This window comes from Anguilla rostrata, chromosome 16 (genome assembly GCF_018555375.3).
Source record: "Anguilla rostrata isolate EN2019 chromosome 16, ASM1855537v3, whole genome shotgun sequence".
Classification (NCBI taxonomy): domain Eukaryota; kingdom Metazoa; phylum Chordata; class Actinopteri; order Anguilliformes; family Anguillidae; genus Anguilla; species Anguilla rostrata.
In genome coordinates this window covers 37,036,954-37,060,252 of record NC_057948.1, presented here as the reverse complement: position 1 = coordinate 37,060,252, position 23,299 = coordinate 37,036,954, and the positions used below count along the sequence as shown (strand labels likewise).

The 23,299-nt window shown below is 51.3% G+C and overlaps 2 protein-coding genes across 9 annotated transcripts in view; one reads left to right on the top strand and one right to left on the bottom strand.

Moving 5' to 3' along the window:
* fjx1 (four-jointed box kinase 1) overlaps positions 1-4,628 on the bottom strand; it is a 40,408-nt gene extending 35,780 nt beyond the window's left edge. For 2 of the 4 annotated variants that reach the window (XR_010326406.1, XR_010326407.1), the window contains exon 1: positions 4,008-4,628. The gene's annotated coding sequence lies outside the window, so the exon portion shown is untranslated. The remainder of the gene's footprint in view (positions 1-4,007) is intronic. The other 2 variants (XM_064313783.1, XM_064313784.1) reach the window with 1 other exon arrangement.
* Positions 1-22,507, top strand: part of pamr1b (peptidase domain containing associated with muscle regeneration 1b) — a 39,266-nt gene extending 16,759 nt beyond the window's left edge. For 4 of the 5 annotated variants that reach the window (XM_064313778.1, XM_064313780.1, XM_064313782.1 and 1 more), the window contains exons 5-14: positions 10,024-10,241; positions 10,583-10,690; positions 15,270-15,440; positions 15,901-16,092; positions 16,522-17,130; positions 17,680-17,868; positions 18,157-18,223; positions 18,517-18,749; positions 20,450-20,817; positions 21,168-22,507. In XM_064313778.1, coding sequence (XP_064169848.1) covers positions 10,024-10,241; positions 10,583-10,690; positions 15,270-15,440; positions 15,901-16,092; positions 16,522-17,130; positions 17,680-17,868; positions 18,157-18,223; positions 18,517-18,749; positions 20,450-20,817; positions 21,168-21,737 — 2,725 coding nt within the window. In that variant the 3' untranslated portion in view covers positions 21,738-22,507. The remainder of the gene's footprint in view (positions 1-10,023; positions 10,242-10,582; positions 10,691-15,269; positions 15,441-15,900; positions 16,093-16,521; positions 17,131-17,679; positions 17,869-18,156; positions 18,224-18,516; positions 18,750-20,449; positions 20,818-21,167) is intronic. The other variant, XM_064313779.1, reaches the window with a different exon arrangement.
* Positions 22,508-23,299: the final 792 nt, after the last annotated feature.

Sequence of the window (23,299 nt, the reverse complement as noted above, 5' to 3'; positions counted from 1 at the left end):
TTTCGGAAAACATCCTGGCTTCCGTGTCCCAACACTGACGATAAGGTTCAGACCCTCAATCAGCCCAGCCAGCCCAGAGCACTGGCACACAGGGCAACTCTCGCCATGCTAAATGCACCTTCTGTCAGCAGCTTTGCCTAAAACCATCTGTTGCTTAATACCTAAACCGTCATTGTAAAATTGATTTAAGTTTTTAAAAGGCTTTATTTTTTTGGCACATCTGAATTCTTGCTTTCTCTAAAGTGCTTGCGCATTACAATGCAGTGAGCCTGCTGTCGCCTTCTGATTTATAATAGCTCTGCCGCAGACGAGAACATCTGCACATGTGCACAGCTGTTAGTCAGCCTTATTCTGCGCAGTGCTCTGAACCTAACTCAGGTCACCAGCATCTGCTGCTACAGAAATAACCTTCAGAGTCAATGCAAATGTCCATCAGGTCCAAGTCGGAGCAGAACATATGGAACACATCTGACCCATTAAGAACTGTGGATCTTGTGAATTTTCGCTCAGTTTAAAATAGAGCTGTGCTTTATTCACTTTCAAATAGTGCAATGTAGAGGAATGGCCTTTCAGCAGACCTAAAAAATGTTGAATGCCTTGGAGGACGGGGGGGGGGGGGCTTCCTGTTGTAAGAATAGAGAGAAGGCCAGTGTGTTGACTCTTTAGAAGTGTTAAGGAAGTTAAACGCTGTGTTGCACACCATGGCCCCTTAATTAGAGGTCAGAAAAGGACGCGGATTATGCAAGATACAGTTCCTTCAGCTGGCTGCAGTAATAACATAGCCGTACAGGTCCTTAATCAGAGGTTAAACAAGGGCGGGCATTGTGTAAGATACAGTTCCTTCAGTCAGCTCGGGGACTGGTGACTGCAGCACCAGATTACTGTAAGGCTCCTGTAAGCTCACACTGTGCGGTTAGGACACGCCCAGACCGCCAAGAGGAAACGGCTAACACAGCTAACACAGCTAACGTGTTAGTAGAACGATGGGACATAAATGGATATTAGCAAAACAAATTCCGTACAGACTCTCTTTCACAGAGAGAGTAGTCAATGTGTGGAATCGCTTTCCAGGTCGTGCAGTGACGGCAGAAACTCTGGAGGTTTTCAAGACCAGGCTTGAGACAGCGTTAGATACTATCTACACTGTAGGTAATCAGAGCACGAGGTACAATTTAGTTCGGAAAATGGCGAGAATTGTTGGGCTGAATGGCATGTTCTTGTCATTATTTTATCACTGTGCACATTTAAGCTACACAGGTTTTGTGAAAGCAGTGCAGTTTAGATCAGTTTTACCATCCAGTTCTCAGGATGCAGGCAAATCAACAATTTCTACCCAGCCAGCTCAGTGAAGGTGGTTCTCGGACACGGATTCAAACTTCCACAAGCTGCCCTCTCCAAACCTGCCCATCGCCTAAGCTGGCACATCCCTGGCATGGCTGGCACTGAAGCAGGAAGCGTGGGCCCCAGATGGTACTGTAGGGCAGATTGCAGAAGTCTGCCTCTTATCAGACCGCGCAAAGCAAAACAGACTTTACTGTGCTGACAGAGAGTCAGCAGGGTGTGATAGAGAGACAGCAGGGTGTGATAGAGTCAGCAGGGTGTGATAGAGAGACAGCAGGGTGTGATAGAGAGACAGCAGGGTGTGATAGAGAGACAGCAGGGTGTGATAGAGAGACAGCGCTCAAAACATCCTACTGCATCAGCATTATGTAAAACTTGAGTTCTTTATAATGCAGTGTAATCACGTTTTGTATTGTTGGAAAGCTGATGTCATGGGGAACAAGTCGGTGTCTTTAATGGTGGGGTCCTTACTAAAGCTCTTGATGCCTACGGGTCAGCGCCCAGCCAGATACAAAGGTTAACCCAGTGTTATGCGCTTACAGAGAGAGCAAGCAGGATCACTGATCTGTACTGTTCTGTCATGATTGTGTCTTTATGTGATGACTTGGTCTTTCGCTTTGATCGTTTGGTATATAAGGGGAAATTTGCAATGGCTCTGGGAGACTTGTCAACACAGTCTCATGCGCATATGCGTACAGCATATAGCAACCACACACACTACAACTACACACACAGTTTGGCATTCCTCTTTGACCCTTACCGCTGCGCACCCAGCAGGTTTCAGGTCCTAACATTCACATAGAACTCAGCATATCTGCACCCCGTAGTCACTCGCCTATACACTAGTGCTGTAGCAGGATACACAAGCCAGAGGCATGCCAGCATCTACCAAGACAGACAGCGATCCGTATACAGCATCACTACTGGCGGACAGCAGCCTGCTCCGTCTATGCATAACTGCTAGCACAGAGGAAAGGTTAAAACGTTATTCTTGGACTCAGATAATTAAGGTAACATTAAATGAATCCCATTCCAGTACCACCAGGTAAGCTTACACATGTTCCTCCACCACTCAGATACTTCCGCTGTTTGGTGTGTCGGACGGGTTTTTCTTACAGTTGGTGACCTCGATGTGGTAGTTCTGGTTTCTTATAGTTGGTGACCCTGATGCTGTTTGGCATATCTGAGCCGTTTCATACAGTAAGGCACAAGTGTCTCAACGTCTCTCAAGATCTGACACTCTTAGTTCCAAAACTGTATTGGAATCACCACGGACTGCCATTGTTTAAAAGCCCCTGCATCCAGCTACTGAAGTAATTATCAGTGGGACATGCAGTCCTGCTTTTTCCTCATCTGAAACCGCACGGTGATGTAGTAGTAAGCATAACGTAACACAATCACGTGACCTTCTTAGGCGTTAGACCTCTATTAATGCATCCTGCAAGAATATCTTTCATGTGTTCACCTGTTTTTGTTGCCTCATTCAAATGAATGATAAAAGCGCGTTCATTTTATGAACTGCGGATAGTTATTTCATTATTTCTATGAGTGTTTCATATCAACTCGTGCAACTGTCAAGATCGCCACCTCATAACTCAAAAATATCCCGGTAAAGTACCGTGATCTCAGCGGAAAACCATGCAGTGTTTAATGGGTCCTGTTTCACACTGATCTCTTCTACAGGCAAAGAAAGAACCAAAAGAAAGGGAGAAAAATGAACTTAAGAAACAGAAAAGGGTCGTCTCTGGAAAATAAGACCTAAGATGTGTAAATGACACATTCATCGGAAATATTTCGCTTTCCAGACAAGCAGGGAGAAATGAAAGGCACAATTCACACCTGAATTAAATGGACGAGTCACGCAGACGGGGAGAATCGCTCCTAAGGGTCGTTAACACGTCCAATAACTCTAGATTACTGTTCATTATGTGGCCTCTCGCGCTATTAAAGACTTGGATGGAGCGCGTTCCAGTGTACCAGTGCCAGGACACGCACGTGCTCCCACTTTCAACACCTCTAAAAATGCACTTACCCGACTGAAAATAAGAACATTCCCCTCTCGAGTATGTGCTAGTCGATGTGGTCATTTATATACAGCCTAAAGAGAAATAACCTTGTGCACAATGTGTTCTTTTGTGTAAGAAAACAACTAGAGCTACATTAGGATATAGCCAACAATATCGGTTCCTTATAATCACATCACCGTCAGAATAAAATAACCAGTCCTTACTGCATTATATAACTATCATGGCTGCTACAAATGAAGAGTGCACTTGTGCCTGTTAAACTGTTGCTCTCTGCTGCCACACGGAGGTCCAGCGTGTCCTTACTGTAAGCCGGGCTAAGGACTTCAGTAAATCTCCGGTCACCTGTGCCTCTCCTAACAGCCTGTCTGTGTTCCCTACGTACGCGGCAGAGCGGCTCCACGGTAACGATAAAAAGTTGAGATGCGGGGAAATGTAAAGTTTTGTTTATCCGAGACTTCATCCGCTACGGAGTATCCAAGCAGCTGCTGTTATTTCATTGAACGTAGTTACGTCGTTAAATACATGATCACATTTCGACAAAACGATGAGGATTAACGATATCATATTGAATAAACAGAAACCAATGTGCTTCTGTTCGTCAACCACAACACCACCACAGATTCGGAGTAGCCTACTTACCCAGGCTAGGTCATCCCACGGGTCATCCAGCTAAACGAGGTTGGCAGCGGTTTGCTAACTTGGCAGCACTGGGAGTACTTTCCTTGCGCCTGACACACCCCCTCCTCGGCATTGGCAGTGCCAACACTCTTCCTTAACAGCAGGGTTTGACGGTAAAAACGAGGCTAATGTACCGCTTTTTCGAGAAACCATCCTTTGTTTTAGCAGTTTGAATAATCATCCATCGTTAGCTTTCCCGAGCGCTCCGGCAGAGACTCGATTGAAAGTTCTCACGTGCGGCCGCCTAAGCCAACCAGCGCACCTGTAGCCAGCTGATTAATTCCCAGTGCTACCGCCAAACCACATCTCGCTTCATCCGGGCCAATGCGTCACTCACAAATCAGGAACAATTAAGACATTTCAGAATAGATATTACTGAGGGGGAGAGTCAGTATAAACAGTTTTTGGGTTTTGCTCATTTACTCAGAAATAGCGCATTTTACTTCATACAGCCTCTGACATGACTGTAGTCATTGCCCGTTTCAATTATGTTCTCTGCGTCGGATACAGTTTAAACCGAAGTACAAGCAATCCTATTACTTCTTGACAGATTTTTACTTAGCGGGTCGGCACGGTGGTGCAGCGAGCAGCACTGTTGCCGCACAGCAAGGAGGCCTTTCTGTGTGGCGTCTGCGTGTTCTCCCCTTTCTGTGTGGAGTCTGCGTGTTCTCCCCTTTCTGTGTGGAGTCTGCGTGTTCTCCCCTTTCTGTGTGGAGTCTGCGTGTTCTCCCCTTTCTGTGTGGAGTCTGCGTGTTCTCCCCTTTCTGTGTGCAGTCTGCGTGTTCTCCCCTTTCTGTGTGCAGTCTGCGTGTTCTCCCCTTTCTGTGTGGAGTCTGCGTGTTCTCCCCTTTCCGTGTGGAGTCTGCGTGTTCTCCCCTTTCTGTGTGGAGTCTGCGTGTTCTCCCCTTTCTGTGTGCAGTCTGCGTGTTCTCCCCTTTCTGTGTGCAGTCTGCGTGTTCTCCCCTTTCTGTGTGGAGTCTGCGTGTTCTCCCCTTTCTGTGTGTTGTCTGTGTGTTCTCCCCTTTCTGTGTGGAGTCTGCGTGTTCTCCCCTTTCTGTGTGGAGTCTGCATGTTCTCCCCTTTCTGTGTGTTGTCTGCGTGTTCTCCCCTTTCTGTATGGAGTCTGCGTGTTCTCCCCTTTCTGTGTGGGGTCTGCGTGTTCTCCCCTTTCTGTGTGCAGTCTGCGTGTTCTCCCCTTTACGTGTGCAGTCTGCGTGTTCTCCCCTTTCTGTGTGGAGTCTGTGTGTTCTCCCCTTTCTGTGTGTTGTCTGCGTGTTCTCCCCTTTCTGTGTGGAGTCTGCGTGTTCTCCCCTTTCTGTGTGGAGTCTGCATGTTCTCCCCTTTCTGTGTGGAGTCTGCGTGTTCTCCCTTTCTGTGTGGAGTCTGCGTGTTCTCCCCTTTCTGTGTGGAGTCTGCGTGTTCTCCCCTTTCTGTGTACAGTCTGCGTGTTCTCCCCTTTCTGTGTGGAGTCTGCGTGTTCTCCCCTTTCTGTGTGCAGTCTGCGTGTGTGGAGTCTGCGTGTTCTCCCCTTTCTGTGTGCAGTCTGCGTGTGTGGAGTCTGCGTGTTCTCCCCTTTCCGTGTGGAGTCTGCGTGTTCTCCCCTTTCTGTGTGGAGTCTCTGCGTGTCTCCCCTTTCTGTGTGCAGTCTGCGTGTTCTCCCCTTTCTGTGTGGAGTCTGCGTGTTCTCCCCTTTCCGTGTGCAGTCTGCGTGTTCTCCCCTTTCTGTGTGGAGTCTGTGTGTTCTCCCCTTTCTGTGTGTTGTCTGCGTGTTCTCCCCTTTCTGTGTGGAGTCTGCGTGTTCTCCCCTTTCTGTGTGGAGTCTGCATGTTCTCCCCTTTCTGTGTGGAGTCTGCGTGTTCTCCCCTTTCTGTGTGGAGTCTGCGTGTTCTCCCCTTTCTGTGTGGAGTCTGCGTGTTCTCCCCTTTCTGTGTACAGTCTGCGTGTTCTCCCCTTTCTGTGTGGAGTCTGCGTGTTCTCCCCTTTCTGTGTGCAGTCTGCGTGTGTGGAGTCTGCGTGTTCTCCCCTTTCTGTGTGCAGTCTGCGTGTGTGGAGTCTGCGTGTTCTCCCCTTTCCGTGTGGAGTCTGCGTGTTCTCCCCTTTCTGTGTGGAGTCTCTGCGTGTTCTCCCCTTTCTGTGTGCAGTCTGCGTGTTCTCCCCTTTCTGTGTGGAGTCTGCGTGTTCTCCCCTTTCTGTGTGCAGTCTGCGTGTTCTCCCCTTTCTGTGTGGAGTCTGCGTGTTCTCCCCTTTCTGTGTGTTGTCTGTGTGTTCTCCCCTTTCTGTGTGGAGTCTGCGTGTTCTCCCCTTTCTGTGTGGAGTCTGCATGTTCTCCCCTTTCTGTGTGTTGTCTGCGTGTTCTCCCCTTTCTGTATGGGGTCTGCGTGTTCTCCCCTTTCTGTATGGGGTCTGCGTGTTCTCCCCTTTCTGTGTGCAGTCTGCGTGTTCTCCCCTTTACGTGTGCAGTCTGCGTGTTCTCCCCTTTCTGTGTGGAGTCTGTGTGTTCTCCCCTTTCTGTGTGTTGTCTGCGTGTTCTCCCCTTTCTGTGTGGAGTCTGCGTGTTCTCCCCTTTCTGTGTGGAGTCTGCATGTTCTCCCCTTTCTGTGTGGAGTCTGCGTGTTCTCCCCTTTCTGTGTGGAGTCTGCGTGTTCTCCCCTTTCTGTGTGGAGTCTGCGTGTTCTCCCCTTTCTGTGTGGAGTCTGCGTGTTCTCCCCTTTCTGTGTGGAGTCTGCGTGTTCTCCCCTTTCTGTGTGCAGTCTGCGTGTTCTCCCCTTTCTGTGTGGAGTCTGCGTGTTCTCCCCTTTCTGTGTGCAGTCTGCGTGTGTGGAGTCTGCGTGTTCTCCCCTTTCTGTGTGCAGTCTGCGTGTGTGGAGTCTGCGTGTTCTCCCCTTTCCGTGTGGAGTCTGCGTGTTCTCCCCTTTCTGTGTGGAGTCTCTGCGTGTTCTCCCCTTTCTGTGTGCAGTCTGCGTGTTCTCCCCTTTCTGTGTGGAGTCTGCGTGTTCTCCCCTTTCTGTGTGCAGTCTGCGTGTTCTCCCCTTTCTGTGTGGAGTCTGCGTGTTCTCCCCTTTCTGTGTGCAGTCTGCGTGTTCTCCCCTTTCTGTGTGGAGTCTGCGTGTTCTCCCCTTTCTGTGTGGAGTCTGCGTGTTCTCCCCTTTCTGTGTGGAGTCTGCGTGTTCTCCCCTTTCTGTGTGGAGTCTGCGTGTTCTCCCCTTTCTGTGTGGAGTCTGCGTGTTCTCCCCTTTCTGTGTGGAGTCTGCGTGTTCTCCCCTTTCTGTGTGCAGTCTGCGTGTTCTCCCCTTTCTGTGTACAGTCTGCTTGTTCTCCCCTTTCTGTGTGGAGTCTGCGTGTTCTCCCCTTTCTGTGTGGAGTCTGCGTGTTCTCCCCTTTCTGTGTGGAGTCTGCGTGTTCTCCCCTTTCTGTGTGGAGTCTGCGTGTTCTCCCCTTTCTGTGTGGAGTCTGCGTGTTCTCCCCTTTCTGTGTGGAGTCTGCGTGTTCTCCCCTTTCTGTGTGGAGTCTGCGTGTTCTCCCCTTTCCGTGTGGAGTCTGTGTGGAGTCTGCGTGTTCTCCCTGTGCCCATGTGGGTTTCCTCCTCCTCCCACAGTTCGAAGACATGCAGGTGAGCTTAACTGGAGAGTCTAAATTGCCCCTAGGTATGCGTGTGCGTGTGTGTATGCGTGTGTGTTTGTGAATGGTGTGTGTGCCTTGCGATTAACTGGTGCCTCTCGCCTAATGCATGCTGGGATAGGCTCCAGCTCCACCCTGACCCTGACCAGGAATAAGTGGGTATAGACAATGAACGGATGAATGGATTTTTACTTACCACGCACAAAGACTGTTATACAAAATTTTTCCCACAAAGGTTGTGGAATTGCTCCGTCTTGTCAAATTGCTCGGTTCTTGTTGAATTTCTCAGTTCTTTTGGAATGTGATAGTGGGCTGAATTGCACATGTACAAACCTGAAATGGCTACTGCAGCAGCAGTGTGTACAAACAGCCATTGACCATGTTACATTTATGATGCTTTACATGTATCCCTACTCTCCTTTACTGCAATTCGGGATGTTTTTTCTCTCTCGATTAGATTTAGACATTTCATGTGTCCTCAGATTTTCCATGAGGTGGCAGGTGCAGCCCGACCCATGTTTAAATGTTTTCATAAATTTCTTCCACAATAGAGTTTTTTCTGGCTTTGCATGCTGTTTGTTTCACGATATTTATGACTTGATGTCGTGAGACAATTATAAACCATTTCAAAGATATTTTGGGGGGAAGATATATATTTTTATTTTGCCTTTGAGGTTTTCTTGGCCTTAGAGCGGAATGGCGGAAGGTCTGGATGAAATAAGCGAACATTCTTGCGCTTTATTATAACGACATTGACACCTGTAGGCCATCCCTCTTCTTTAAAGCCTGGCTGAAACAGCCACGTGTTCTGCCAGAAGCTAAACTGCACACAGGCAAACTGTCCTGTACACAGGCAAACTCTCCTGTACACAGGCAAACTGTCCTGTACACAGGCAAACTGTCCTGCACACAGGCAAATTGTCCTGTACACAGGCAAACTCTCCCCCTGTACACAGGCAAACTCTTCTGTACACAGGCAAACTCTCCCCCTGTACACAGGCAAACTGTCCTGTACACAGGCAAACTCTTCTGTACACAGGCAAACTCTCCCCCTGTACACAGGCAAACTGTCCTGTACACAGGCAAACTGTCCTGCACAAAGGCAAACTGTCCTGTACACAGGCAAACTGTCCTGTACACAGGCAAACTGTCCTGCACACAGGCAAACTGTCCTGTACACAGGCAAACTGTCCTGCACACAGGCAAACTGTCCTGTACACAGGCAAACTGTCCTGTACACAGGCAAACTCTTCTGTACACAGGCAAACTGTCCTGTACACAGGCAAACTGTCCTGCACACAGGCAAACTGTCCTGTACACAGGCAAACTGTCCTGTACACAGGCAAACTCTCCTGTACACAGGCAAACTGTCCTGTACACAGGCAAACTGTCCTGCACACAGGCAAACTGTCCTGCACACAGGCAAATTGTCCTGTACACAGGCAAACTCTCCTGTACACAGGCAAACTGTCCTATACACAGGCAAACTGTCCTGTACACAGGCAAACTGTCCTGCACACAGGCAAACTGTCCTGTACACAGGCAAACTCTCCTGTACACAGGCAAACTGTCCTATACACAGGCAAACTGTCCTGCACACAGGCAAACTCTCCTGCACACAGGCAAACTCTCCTGTACACAGGCAAACTGTCCTGTACACAGGCAAACTCTCCTGTACACAGGCAAACTGTCCTGCACACAGGCAAACTGTCCTGTACACAGGCAAACTCTCCCCCTGTACACAGGCAAACTGTCCTGCACACAGGCAAACTGTCCTGTACACAGGCAAACTCTCCTGTACACAGGCAAACTGTCCTATACACAGGCAAACTGTCCTGCACACAGGCAAACTGTCCTGTACACAGGCAAACTCTCCTGTACACAGGCAAACTGTCCTGCACACAGGCAAACTGTCCTGTACACAGGCAAACTCTCCCCCTGTACACAGGCAAACTGTCCTGCACACAGGCAAACTGTCCTGTACACAGGCAAACTCTCCCCCTGTACACAGGCAAACTGTCCTGTCCTGCACACAGGCAAACTGGCCTGTACACAGGCAAACTGTCCCCCTGCACACAGGCAAACTGTCTTGCACACAGGCAAACTGTCCCCCTGTACACAGGCAAACTCTCCTCCTGCACACAGGCAAACTGTCCTGCACACAGGCAAACTGTCCTGTACACAGGCAAACTGTCCTGCTGTACACAGGAAAACTGTCCTGTACACAGGCAAACTGTCCTCCTGTACACAGGTGAATCCCTGTACACAGGTAAACTCTCCCCCTGTACACAGGTGAATCCCTGTACACAGGTAAACTCTCCCCCTGTACACAGGTAAACTCTCCTCCTCCTCCTCACAGGTTCATGATGCTCAGCCTGGAGTACGACCACAGCTGCCGCTACGATTTCGTGGAGGTGCGGGATGGCGAGGACCTAAACTCTCGCGTCATTGGCCGATACTGCGGGAACCAGAGACCTCCGCCAATCAGGAGCTCTGGGAACTTTCTGCACATCCTCTTCGTCTCTGACGGCTATAAGAACTTTGACGGTTTCTTCGCCATATTCCAGGAGGCCTCAGGTACCCACGTACGCACGCACATACCTGAGAACCAGTGCCACAGCTCAGCGTCCTGGCGTCATGCCAAGCGCGTGCCCGGATTCTCCTCTGGGAAGTTTTACCTTAAAACACTTAATAGAGATTAGCCTGTCAGAACCGTGAGTCAGAAATCACTGGTTCCCAAACGCTCCTGCGCTCCTAGCTGCTGCAGGTGGGATGCCTGCCAAACACAGTTAATCCAGCTGTGGAAAGCATGTGGCAGTGATCCAGCCTCCGGGATGCTAATGATGCGCTGTCACGTCTCAGGTTTTAAAATGAGCCTTTTTAATAACTCCCCACTCCGGCATTTCTGTCACTCACAGCGTGTAGCTCCTCCCCCTGTTTGCATGATGGGACCTGCATCCTGGACTCCGCCCACTCGTACCGATGCGCTTGTCTGGCCGGCTATACTGGCAGGCGCTGTGAGAACGGTGAGTTACCCACAACCCCTCTCTCTGCCCCCCCACCTCAGCCCCCCTCTCTCATCCCTCCCCTCCCTCAGCCCCCCCTCCCTCAGCCCCCCCACCTCAGCCCCCCCGTCTCATCCCTCCCCTCCCTCAGCCCCCCCACCTCAGCCCCCTCACCTCCCTCCTCTGCCCCCCCGTCTCACCTGCACATCCAGGACAGATCCCCCTGGAAGGGGGAGTCACCTTCCTGCTGACCATCTCATTCCACATTCCATCACATTCAGCTGAGCTGTGCTGCTACTGTGTGTGTGTGTGTGTGAGTGTGTGAGTGCATGTGTATGTGTGTGTGTGTGTGTGTGTGTGTGTGTGTGTGTGTGTGTGTGTGCATGTGTGTGTGAGTGTGTGTTTGTGTGTGTGCATGTGTGTGTGAGTGTGTGTGTGTGTGTGTGTATGTGCATGTGCGTGTGAGTGTGTGTGTTTTGTGTGTGATGTGTGTGATGGAGTGTGTTGTGTGTGTGTGTGTGTGTGTGAGTGTGGTGTGTGTGTGTGTGTGTGTGAGTGGTGTGTGTGGGTGTGTGTGTGTGTGAGTGTGTGTGGTTGTGTGTGTGGTTGTGTGTGTGGTTTGTGTGTGGTGTGTGTGTGTGTGTGTGTGTGGTGTGTGTGTGTGAGTGTGAGTGTGTGTGTGGTGAGTGTGTGGTGTGTGTGTGTGTGTGTGGTGTATGTGTGTGTGTGTGTGAGTGTGTGAGTGCATGAGTGCATGTGTGTGTGAGTGTGTGTGTGTGTGTGTGAGTGTGTGTGTGTGCAAGCATGTACATGCTTTGAGCTTGTCCTGAGGCTGACAGGGTATCAGTTCAGATTAGGTGTCAGGTTAGATTCGGGGTCATTTCTTGGAGCGATCTGTGAGTGCATGAAGGACTTTATATTTCTGTGTAAATAAGCCGTGGGTTGATTGTTTCACAGAATGCTGCCCCTTGACTCTCCTTGCACTAGGCCTACAGGTCCTTAGTTGTACAGGCCTCAGTTACGTCACCCCCCAGCATCGCAGTATCAGTGAAGTGAAATGCTCTTGCACAGGAACAAACTCGCTCGTTTCATGTCACACACCCAGCTGCCCCCCCCCACATGCACTCACCCACCACACACCATCCTTACACACACCCACACACTACACACACACCACCCACACTCACATCACACACACATCAAGGCAACACACACACACACAACACCACACCACACACCCCACATCACACACCACCAGCGACCACCCACACCCACAGCACTCACACACCACACACACACCCACACCCACACCACACACACACCCACACACTCACACACACACACCACACACCACACCACACACACCCACACACCCACACACACACACTCACACACACACACACACACACCCACACACCCACACACACACACTCACACACACACACACACACACACCCCCAGCGCACCGCGGCTGTTCTCCGACGGCTTCGTCTCATTGGTTCGATGGGTTCATGCTCGATGTGGAAAACACATTGGTGACAGAAAGGAGGAAAATTCTTTATTTTTTTGGGGGGGAGGGGGGGCTTGTTTGGCCTGTGTTGACTCATTGCTATTTTTGGGGATCGTGGTGTCGGCTGGCATCTGGGCCGGTGGAAAAGCCTGCGTCGCTCCCGGTTCCCGGTTCCCGGGGGAATTGGCGGCGCTGTGAGCTCATGGCTCGGTACGCGGCCAGTCTGCATAACCGCCGGCAGGGTGATGGTGCACGGACTGCATTTATACAGCGCTTTTATCCAGAGTGCTTTGCAACTGATGCCTCTCACTCACCAGAGGGTGTCTTGCTCAGGGACACTTCGACACGCCCAGGGCGGGGGATCGAACTGGCAACCCTCTGACTGCCAGACAACCGCTCTTACCTCCTGAGCTATGTCGCCCCCCAATAGGGTCGCCAGGTCAAGGGGGAATTTCCAGCATTGAAAGGCAAAGGCATTTTCAAAAGGCATTGAAAACCTGCACCAAAGGTACCCAGATCCGGGATGAGGAGTGAGCACAGTAGTGCACAGGCGAGGGGGGGATGCAGTGGTGCACAGGCGAGGGGGGGGGGGTGCAGTGGTGGACCAAGGGGAGGAAATGAATGGTGTTAGTAGTGATACCAGTAGTATAGCACTGCTCTCCTCCACTGGGCTGTCTGCAGAGACAGTCAAAGAGAGCTCCCCTTCTCCACAACCGCGGCACTAGCAAAATAACAGCCCAAAATCTACGACCCGCAGCAGTTCATTTTCCATCTGAAAAGTAGCCCAAGTCCAGTGATAACCGCGGACCTGGCAACACTGGCCGTGGCCCAGAATCGCAGGTACATCTCAGAGCCTCTCTCATCCAGAGCGGCTCACACAGCGATGCATGTCTCACTGAGGCAGATCAGGTTACGTCTCTTCCTCAAGGGTTTACCTGAATGAACCCTTCAGACTTCCCTTGTTATCAGTAAAGCAAATGTAAGGACTAATGTGTATCGCACCCAAGCTCCTGTCAATCAAAGAGCTTCTGTCTGGGATAAGGGTCTGTGTTTGGTCTTGCAGTCCCATTAGCATTAAAAATGCAGAGCTGATCAGACAGGAAGTGGATCGCGTGGTTCCTGGGAGGTCATAAGGCTCGGTGAAGGACGTGTGTCTGCAGTGCGTTTTGCTGAATGCGCCTGGCACACAGCCCTGTCCAGCGGCCCCTGCCAGACCGGTCCTTAAATGCACGTTACATCCAGCCACGCGCATTCCTCGGACGTGAACTTGTATTTTCGTGCAGATCTCGTTCTCTTTTAAACGTCCCTGGAAGCGATCCTCGGTTTCCAGGCCCGTGTTCATCCCCAGGGGCGTATGAACGCTGGAGCACGGCTCCTTTCTCCAGAGGTCTGTAATTTAAATGTGTGTCTATAAAAATGGGGGGAGACAAAGCGCCCTTTCGGACGAGTGTATTTTCCATGAAGAGAGACGCCCGTAAAGAGCTGGACTCCTGGAGTGAAGTTTTACTCAGTACACACTGCACACACATCCTCCGTATGCCACAGGAGAGTGAAGTTTTACTCAGTACACACTGCACACACATCCTCCGTATGCCACAGGAGAGTGAAGTTTTACTCAGTACACACTGCACACACATCCTCCGTATGCCACAGGAGAGTGAAGTTTTACTCAGTACACACTGCACACACATCCTCCGTATGCCACAGGAGAGTAAAGTTTTACTCAGTACACACTGCACACACATCCTCCGTATGCCACAGGAGAGTGAGGTTTTACTCAGTACACACTGCACACACATCCTCCGTATGCCACAGGAGAGTAAAGTTTTACTCAGTACACACTGCACACACATCCTCCGTATGCCACAGAGGGGTAAAGTTCCCTCATTAGCGTGTGGAGCTAAAACAAGGTTACAAACAAATGAATGCAGAAATACAGCAGCTGCTGACCTGAGCTCACACAGTAAAGCCATTATCTCAAAACATCCAATCTGCCCGACTTTCAGTTACTTTAAAGTATTTGTTTTTTCCCTCAAAGTGAACCACATATATTTGTAGCTCCTGTTAACATTAGCAACAAGCAGCACAGAGTGTGAATGAGTTAGAAAGAGAAAGCGAGAGCGAGAATGAGAGACAGAGAATGAGCGAGTGAGCGAGAGAGAGAGTGAGTGAGTGACAGAGACAGAGAGAGAGAGAGAGAGAAGAATGCAAAATAAGGGGAAAGGTACTGGAGGGAGTTGAGGGATGATATACCACAAGCTCATATTATTTTTACTGGTTTTGAGTCCCACCCAGTGTACTGCTTCCAAACAATCCCCACGCTTCTCAGAGCGCGCGCCTGTTAAAACGTTCCCCACGTGCCTCTCAGAGCGTGCACCTGTTAAAATGTTCCCCACATCCTTCTCAAAGCGTGCGCCTGTTAAAACGTTCCCCACATGCCTCTCAGAGCGTGCACCTGTTAAAACGTTCCCCACATCCTTCTCAAAGCGTGCGCCTGTTAAAACCCTCCCCACGTGCGTAATTTTGATAGTTCATAATTTTGTGTTAGTTCATAAACATGGCCTTTACACAACCTATCTCTGAACATAATAATAATAAAAATAAATAAATAATAATAATAATAATAATAATAATTCCAAAGAAAAATTTCCAATGAAAAATTAAAACAGTCAAAATCTTACCCAAATATAAATCACCACAGTTGCTGGAAACTGAAAGATTTATTCATATTTCCATATGAAAGTAATATAAAAATCAGGGACACAATATAAATGTGTGGTGAGACAGGAGCTGTGTGTCTCAGCCCTTTAGGCATGTGTGTAACTGTGCGTAACTGTGCGTTTGCTGTCGCAAGCTTTCGATCATAGCTTTGCTAATGCTAGCTACATGCTAACAGCATCATAATCATCCATCAGGCTGCACAATGGAGATTATTATGCACACGGCTTGTTTTGGAATGTAGCATCGCGTGCTCCTGCTAGCCTCCACTTTTGGTGAAAGTTTTGTTGATGTACTAGGCCATACGTTTGCCAGTCTTTATTTACGCTGGGGTGTAACGGGGGTATTTTTGGGGCTGTGTGACCCTGTCAGTGGTGATGTGCGAGACCCCCCCGGTGCCAGCGCACGGAGCCGTGGAGGGGGGCCACCTCCACCTGGGGGGGCGAGTCACCTTTCGCTGTGACCCCGGGTTCTCTCTGCAGGGCCCCCGCAGCGCCACCTGCGGCCTGAACGGGTCCTGGAGCACCCCCCCTCCGCTCTGCGGTAAGAGCCTGCAGCCACAGGGCGGGGCGCCCCCCCCCCCCATATGCCTGTCCAGTTACACACACACACACACGAGCATGCACACACTGAGAGCCAGTTGTGTCACAGCCTGTAGTGCACACTGCACTGTACTGCAGGGGAGAGCTGTATGGAGCAGAGCTGTGAGGCACGCTGATGGCAGCCTGTGGGATCTGGTGTGTTATTGGGGGACGGAGTGCAGTGATTACACAGCGGACCTCAGCTGGCTTAATCCCGCCCCTTCTGAGTGGAATGCGGCTGGCTGCACCAACCGGTCAGCTCGGGAGCTGGGCCCTCCAGCCTCTGATTGGATGTAATGTCCTGTCACTCATTCCAGCGCCTTGCAGCGTGCGAAGCACTGAAGGTGCAAGTGTCGGGTCGTTGCATTAAATGCGCTCTCCCCCCCTGCCCTGCTCCCTCCCCCCCACCCCGCCCCCCCCAGTGCCCCGGGAGCGCACCTGTGGTGTTCCGGAGAAGCCCGCACATGGTGACCACTTCCTGGTGTACGGCCCGGAGGACATCGCCATCGCCGTGCAGTACCTGTGCTATCGGCCCTACGTCATGCGCGGAGCCTCCCAGAGAACCTGTCTGCCCAACAGCACCTGGAGCGGGACAGCGCCCACCTGTGTCTCAGGTGCAGCACTGCAGGCGCTCACAAATACTGCCGCAGCTACTCGTCTTGCGTTCGAGCAGGGATGTCGGACTACGCCCTGAACACTGCAGTGTCTGCAGCTGATTTTATTGTCCATGTCAGGACTTAGGCGATCAATATGTCACTGACTGACTGAAAGCTCCGATAGGTTGTTTCCAAGGCTTAAGTTTAGTGCTGATCGAAAGGAAATCACAGAAACTGCAGTTTGACAAATCTACACTAGAAATAAGTCATAAACGCAGTTTTGTTAGATCATTGGCATGATTGTAAATATTACCACAATTTGTAGCTGGCTTAAATGTATTGTATTATATTGTATGTATGCATTTATTTATTTATTGGCTTGTTTTACCTGACTAACTGAACGACGCTAACCTGCCAGTACGTGATTGTGTCTGGGTTTGTTCACAGCACTGGACCCAGACGCTGGCCTGGAAAAAGAGGCGGAAAAAGAGAAGGAGAAAGAGAGGGAGAAAGACAAAGACGCAGACGAGGACATGAACAGGGTGGAGGGCAAAGATAACGAGAGAAGCAAGGGAAGCGACGGGGGCAAAGATACAGGAAAAGTCACTGTGGCAGCGGGGGGCAAAGATACAGGGAAAGCCACCACTGCGGCGGGGGGCAAAGACGTGAACACCGCTGAGAGCGCGGACAAGGAGAAAGTTACAGACAAAAGCCCCGATCCGGGCGCTACTAAAGCTACAGGAAAACTCACAGATACAGGGGGGGCCAAAGACATAGACAAAAGCCCAGATACAGGGGGGATCACAGTTACTGCTGCGGGCAAAGATACAGGCACTGCTGTCGGTAAAGACACAGGGAGAATTACAGTGGGAAGCAAAGATACAGGAGTTACCGTGGAAACAGTGCGAGACAAAGATACAGGAGTTACCGTGGAAACAGTGCGAGACAAAGATACAGGAAGGGGAGTGGAGTCCACGGGAACGGGACGAGGATCAGAGCCAGGAGGCGACAAACAGACGGGACAAGAGACAGAGGGAGACAACCAAAGCATCAGTGGTGATTCCATTTTATATTCTTTGTTAAATAAATTCTTCATCTGCCTCAATCAAAACATATCACACCAGGGCCTGACTGTGGGCTTGCTGCTCTCAACTGCTGTCTTTTCTGTGCGCGCGTGTGTGTGTGTGCGTGTGTGTGTGGGGTGTGTGTGTGTGTGTGTGTGTGTGTGTGTGTGTGTGTGTTGTTGTGTGTGTGTGCTGTGTTGTGTGTGTGTGTGTGTGTGTGTGTGTGTGTTTGTGTGTGTGTATGTGTTTGTGTGTGTGTGCGGTGTGTGTGTGTGTGTGTTGTGTGGTGTGTGCGTGAGTGTGTAGTGTATGTGTTTGTGTGTGTGTGTGTGTGTGTTGGTGTGTGTTTGTGTGTGTGTGTGTTGTATGTGTTGTGTTGTGTGTGTGTGTGTGTGTGTAGTGTGTTTGTGTGTGCGTGTGTAGTGTGTGTGTGTGTGTGTGTTGTGTGATGTGTGTGTGTGTGTATGTGTTGTGTGTGTGTGTGTGTGTGTGTGTGTGGTGTGTGTGTGTGTGTGTGTGTGTGTGTGTGTGTGTGTGTGAGTGTGGGTCGTGTGTCGCCTGTTTCCTCCAAGGCTGTATAATGGGTACCACACGGTGGTGCTGGGCTCTGGAAGGGAACCAGACCGAGCCGAGTTCTTCTGCAACAACTCCCACGCCCTGAGCGGCAGCGCAGTGAGGACCTGCCTGCTGAACGGGACCTGGAGCGGGGAACAGCCGCTGTGCATCAGAGGTACTGCCCCCCCCCCACTTAACCCCCCAGGAGCGGGGAACAGCCCTGTGCATCAGAGGTACTACCCCCCCCCCCCACTTAACACCCCAGGAGCGGGGAACAGCCGCTGTGCATCAGAGGTACTGCATTTGTGCATTTGAGCCAGTCCAGCATACAGGTTACAGCAGCAGCAGCAGTCTGCGCTGCCTCTGGTGAAGCCTGGGCTGGCTCAAACCGCTGTATGTCTGCAAAATGGATGTAATGTATTGTGAGGTAAGGTGCGCCCCCTTGTGGTGTGTGTGTTTTTAGCATGTCGGGAGCCCAAGGTGTCGGAGCTGGTCAGACAGAGGGTCCTGCCCCCCCAGGTCCCCTATCGGTAGCTACCCTGCCAACTCACACACATTCTGAGCCGCAACCTCACATTCCCCCCCTCCCCCCCCACAATCCCATCTCAGAACTGCCAGCATTAATCGTTTCAGTCACATGCTTTTGTGTTGATCATAGCCACATGCCCCTGAATATGCTAACAGTATTTATTGGTAACCCAAGCCACTGTTTTCTCAGATTTAATCCCTGTGCTCTTTCATCCCCCCCCCCCCCCCCGGGAGCCTGGATCACATGTGGGCTCATAATGACCCCCATCTCTCCTGACCCTCCGTTGTCCCTCAGGAAGACCCCGGTGCACAAGTTCTACTCCTCGCAGAGTTTGGGGAAGCGGATGGGCCTGTCCAGCCCCACCATGGCCCCCGCCGCCCTCCCTCCGCTGGCCCCCGGGTTCCACCACCTGTACACGCACATCGAGTACCAGTGCGCCTCCCCCTTCTACCACCACACCGGCAGCCCCCGCCGCACCTGCCTGAAGACTGGCAAGTGGAGCGGCCGCCATGTCTCCTGCTCGCCAGGTGAGGGCAGCAGAGACAGGGAAACCTCGCAGTGAACCTGCAGCGCCCATCTGTCCAGCCCGTTAGCTTCAGTGCCCGTCAGTGCAGCCCGTTAGCTTCAGAGCCTGTCAGTCCAGCCTGTTAGCATCGGCACCTGTCAGTCCAGCCTGTTAGCATCGGCACCTGTCAGTCCAGCCTGTTAGCATCGGCACCTGTCAGTCCAGCCTGTTAGCATCGGCACCTGTCAGTCCAGCTCGTTAGCATTGGCACCCATCATTCCAGCTCGTTAGCATCAGCACCCATCAGTCCGGCTCGGTAACTTCAGCGTGGGTGTGTCTGGGGAACCTCACGGTGAACCTGCAGCACCCGTCAGTCCAGCCCGTTAGCTTCAGCGCGGGGGTGTCCAGCCCGTTAGCTTCAGCGTGGGGGTGTCCAGGCGTATCCGGAAAGGACTGTTGTGGGTGCAGATTTTTGTTTTAGCCCAGCACTAAAGCAAATTGAACTGATGAACTAAATCATGGTCTTGAATCAAGACATCAACAACCTGCAGCATCCGTCAGTCCAGCCCGTTAGCATCAGCACCCTTCAGTCCAGCTCATTAGCATCAGCACCCATCAGTCCAGCCCGTTAGCATCACGCCCGCCAGTCCAGCCCGTTAGCATCAGCACCCTTCAGTCCAGCTCATTAGCTTCAGCTCGGGTGTGCCTGGGGAACCTCTTGTTGAACCTGCAACACCGGTCAGTCCAGCCCATTAGCATCAGCACCCATCAGTCCAGCCTGTTAGCATCAGCACCCATCAGTCCAGCCCATTAGCATCAGCGCCTGTCAGTCCAGCCCGTTAGCTTCAGCGCGGGGGTGTCCAGCCTGTTAGCTTCAGCGCGGGGGTGTCCAGCCCGTTAGCTTCAGCGCGGGGGTGTCCAGCCCGTTAGCTTCAGCGCGGGGGTGTCCAGGCTTATCCAGAAAGGACTGTTGTGGGTGCATATTTTTGTTTTAGCCCAGCACTAAAGCAAATTGAACTGATGAACTAAATCATGGTCTTGAATCAAGACATTGATAAGCAGAATCAGGTATCGTATTGTTGGGGTTAAACAAAACCCAGTTTTAGCGTCTGTGTGAGAAACATGAAGTGATAAATGAGAGCTTTGTGGAAGGATGCGGGTATGAAACAATCTGCCCCCCAACCCCCCAGCCCCCAGCCCCCATGCCCTGTACTTCATAGGCTTAATATAAAAGGAAAACATTTAATTAACAAGATCTTACTGCATGTTACGCAGATAGATGGGCTAAGGACATTGATTTAAACATATAGATAAATAGATATATAGTTATAGCTTGAAAAAGAGCTGTTTTCTCCAAAAGAGCAAATGTTAAGGTATGGGGCTTTCTGAGTGGTGGAATTATTTACTGAAGTATTAGAAGTTGAATTCATGATGACTGTATTATTATTCTACCCTCTCCTGACCCTTCAACCCCAACTGTGTTCATTTATTTATCTTTCTCTCTCTCTGTCTCTCCTTTCCCCTTTTTTTCTATCTCCCCTCTCCCTCCCTCTCCCCTCCTCTCCCCCAATCTCTCCCCCCCCCTCTCCCCCCTCTCCCCCCTCTCTCTCCCCCCTCCCCCCTCTCCTCCACCCCCTCCCCCCTCCCCCTCTCTCTCTCTCCCGCTCTCTCTCTTCCCCAATCTCTCCCCCCTCTCTTTCTCTCTCCCCCCCCCCCTCTCAGTGTGTGGTAAGCTCCCAGGCTTTGAGTCTGAGAGTTTGGCTCAGACCCGCTGGCCGTGGCACGCCGCCATTTACCGCCGGTCCCCCGCCGACCCCGCCAGCAAACCGGACAAGATGGCGGCGCTGGCCGGCAGGCTGGGGAAGGCCAAGGCCGGCGAGGAGGAGGGGGGTGAGGAAGAGGATGGGGGGGCGGCGTGGCAGCTGGTCTGCAGCGGGGCCCTGGTGAACCAGCGCAGCGTGGTGGTCGCGGCCCACTGTGTGACCCATCTCGGGAAGCTGCTGCCCATCGCCCCCGGCAACATCAAGGTGGTGATGGGAAAACACTACCGTAGCGACGACAGGGAGACCAAGAACCTCCAGCACCTGCGGGTAAGAGGGGCGGAGCTGCCCGTCAGAGTGGCGCTCATACCTGTGCACCTGCGTGAGGCTCAGCCGCCATGTCCTTTACATCAGACTGGAGTCCGCTCTCATGCAGATCGCATTTAAAAAATATATTCAAAACAAATATCTTATGCATTTTAAAACAGATCGGATTCCAGTGTATTATAATCCAGGGTGCCTTGGATGAGGATATCTCTGTAAATATTTCTTTAGAATTGAAATTTGCTAAAAAATTAGGTTCATTCCTGAACCGGTAGCCAATCGTGAGGAAGTGTTGGTTGAGGGTTGCCAGGTGTGTGCTGTGGAGTCCCCTCACCCATCCGGGTCTGATTCGGCAGGTGTCCTCTGTCCTGGTGCACCCCAACTACGACCCGCTGATGCTGGACTCAGACCTGGCGGTGCTGAAGCTGCTGGACAAGGCGCGGATTGGGGAGCGCGTGCTGCCCGTGTGCCTCCCCCTCCGGCAGGGCGGCGAGGTCATCGCCCAGCAGGCCTACGTGGTGGGCTGGTCCATCCTGCCCGACGCGCGGGGGGAGACGGGCGCGGCCGACGCCGAAACCGCGCGGGCGGGGCTCATCCAGCTGGGGGACGTGGTGGACTGCGAGCAGCAGTACGCCCAGCAGGGGGCGCCGGTCAGCATCACAGACAACATGCTCTGCGGCAGACAGCACCCCCGCGGACCCTCAAACATCTGCCCCGGCGACACCGGGGGCATCGCGCTGCTGCCCCCCCCCGCCTCCTTCTCCGCCCCCGTGTTCTCGGAGGGGCAGGAGGGGGGCGGGGTCGTGTGGAGGCTGCTGGGCGTGGTCAGTCACGGGTACGAGCAGCACGGCTGCAGCCCCGACCTCTACACCGTCTACACCCGCACCGCCAACTTCAAGGACTGGATAGAGGCCAGCATGAAGTAGAGCTGCGCTACTGTGCAGCTTAGCGCCCTACTCATCTCTCCCTCTCTCTCTCTCTCTGTCTCTCTTCCTCTCCCTTTCTCTCTCCCACCACCTCTCTCGCTCTCTCTCTCACCCTCTCTCTCTTCCTCTCCCTTTCTCTTCCTCTCTCTCTCTGTTTTTCTCTCCTCCCTCTCCCCCCTTCTCTCCCTTTCCCGCTTTCTCTAACCACTCCCTCTCCTCCCCTCTCTCTCTTCCCCTTATGGTTCAGATTACAATTACTCTAGGTAATTGTAGAAAGTTTTTGTGTTTCAATAACGGAAAATCACTCTCTCTTTCTCTCTCTCCCCATCTCTCTGCCTTTCCCTCTCTCTCTCTCTACCCCCCTCATTCTCTCCCTCCCCCTCTCTCTCTCCTCCTCCTCTTATTCGTCCTTCTTCTGACTCTCTGTCTAGTTCGTTGGGAGCTCTTTATATTAAAGGCAGAAGTAACACTGGACTGTGTGCTGCCGGTGTCTGAAGGGGGCGGGGCTACAGATACCAGGGGCGTGGCCTCCAGCCTGAAGGGCATAAGGGCATTCATTCTGTTCTGACTGGTCGCTACAATCACATGACTGACTGGAGAGCCAGACCTCTCACCTCTCTGGAAATCTCGTTTTCATTGTATTCTTTACCATGTACATATATTGAAATTGTACTATTCAGGAGAAAGACACAACCGTTGGGCTGTACATATTGTATAAAGTTTTGTGGAAATCATATTATTTGAATTAAATCTATCTGGTTGTGCTAGAAGGGAATTATTTGTTGATTGTGCGTATGTTTTTATTTGGCTTGAGAATGCACACACACAAAGGACACGTTGCTTAATTCAGTTTCTTCCTGTAGTCTCATTTTCAGCTGATGGAGAAGCTGGGGACTCATATGTACAGTATATCATGCAAATTGATGTTTCCTGTTTATGTGGTTAAGAAAGGGAAATAAAACTCAAATAGGCTGATGATGATGTCATTCACACGGGTTGGTTCAGTTTCCCCATATAATTTATGGTTGAGGCAGAAACTAACATGGAGCCCCAAATCCCACATATGAGCATTTAACACGAAAACCTGCATTCGTTTTAACCAACCGGCCTTCGCATGTGAGCAAGGCTGCCATCTTCCCATCGTATGACATTTGAGTTGCAGCATCTCTGAGATTCCACTAGAGGTCAGTATAGAAACAGCATATTTTCTCAGTCTTGAGAGTCACAGCACAGAAGAGAATACTCAGCAGCAAGGTGTGTTTGTGCTTGCGTGTGTGTGCGTGTGCGTGAATGTGTGAGTGTGAGATAGTGTGTGTGTGTGTGTGTGCACTTGCGTGTGTGTGTGCGTGAATGTGTGTGTGTGTGTAAATGTTTGTGCGTGTGTGTGTGTATGTGTGTGTGTGTGTGCTCGTGTGTGTATGAGTGTGGGTGCATGTGTGTGTGCGTGCGTGTGTGTGTTTGTGTGTGTGCGTGCGTGTGTGTGTTTGTGTGTGTGTGTGTGTGTGTATCAAAAAAATGACCACAGAACCAAACTGATAGCCTGTATTCCAGCACAGGCTGAA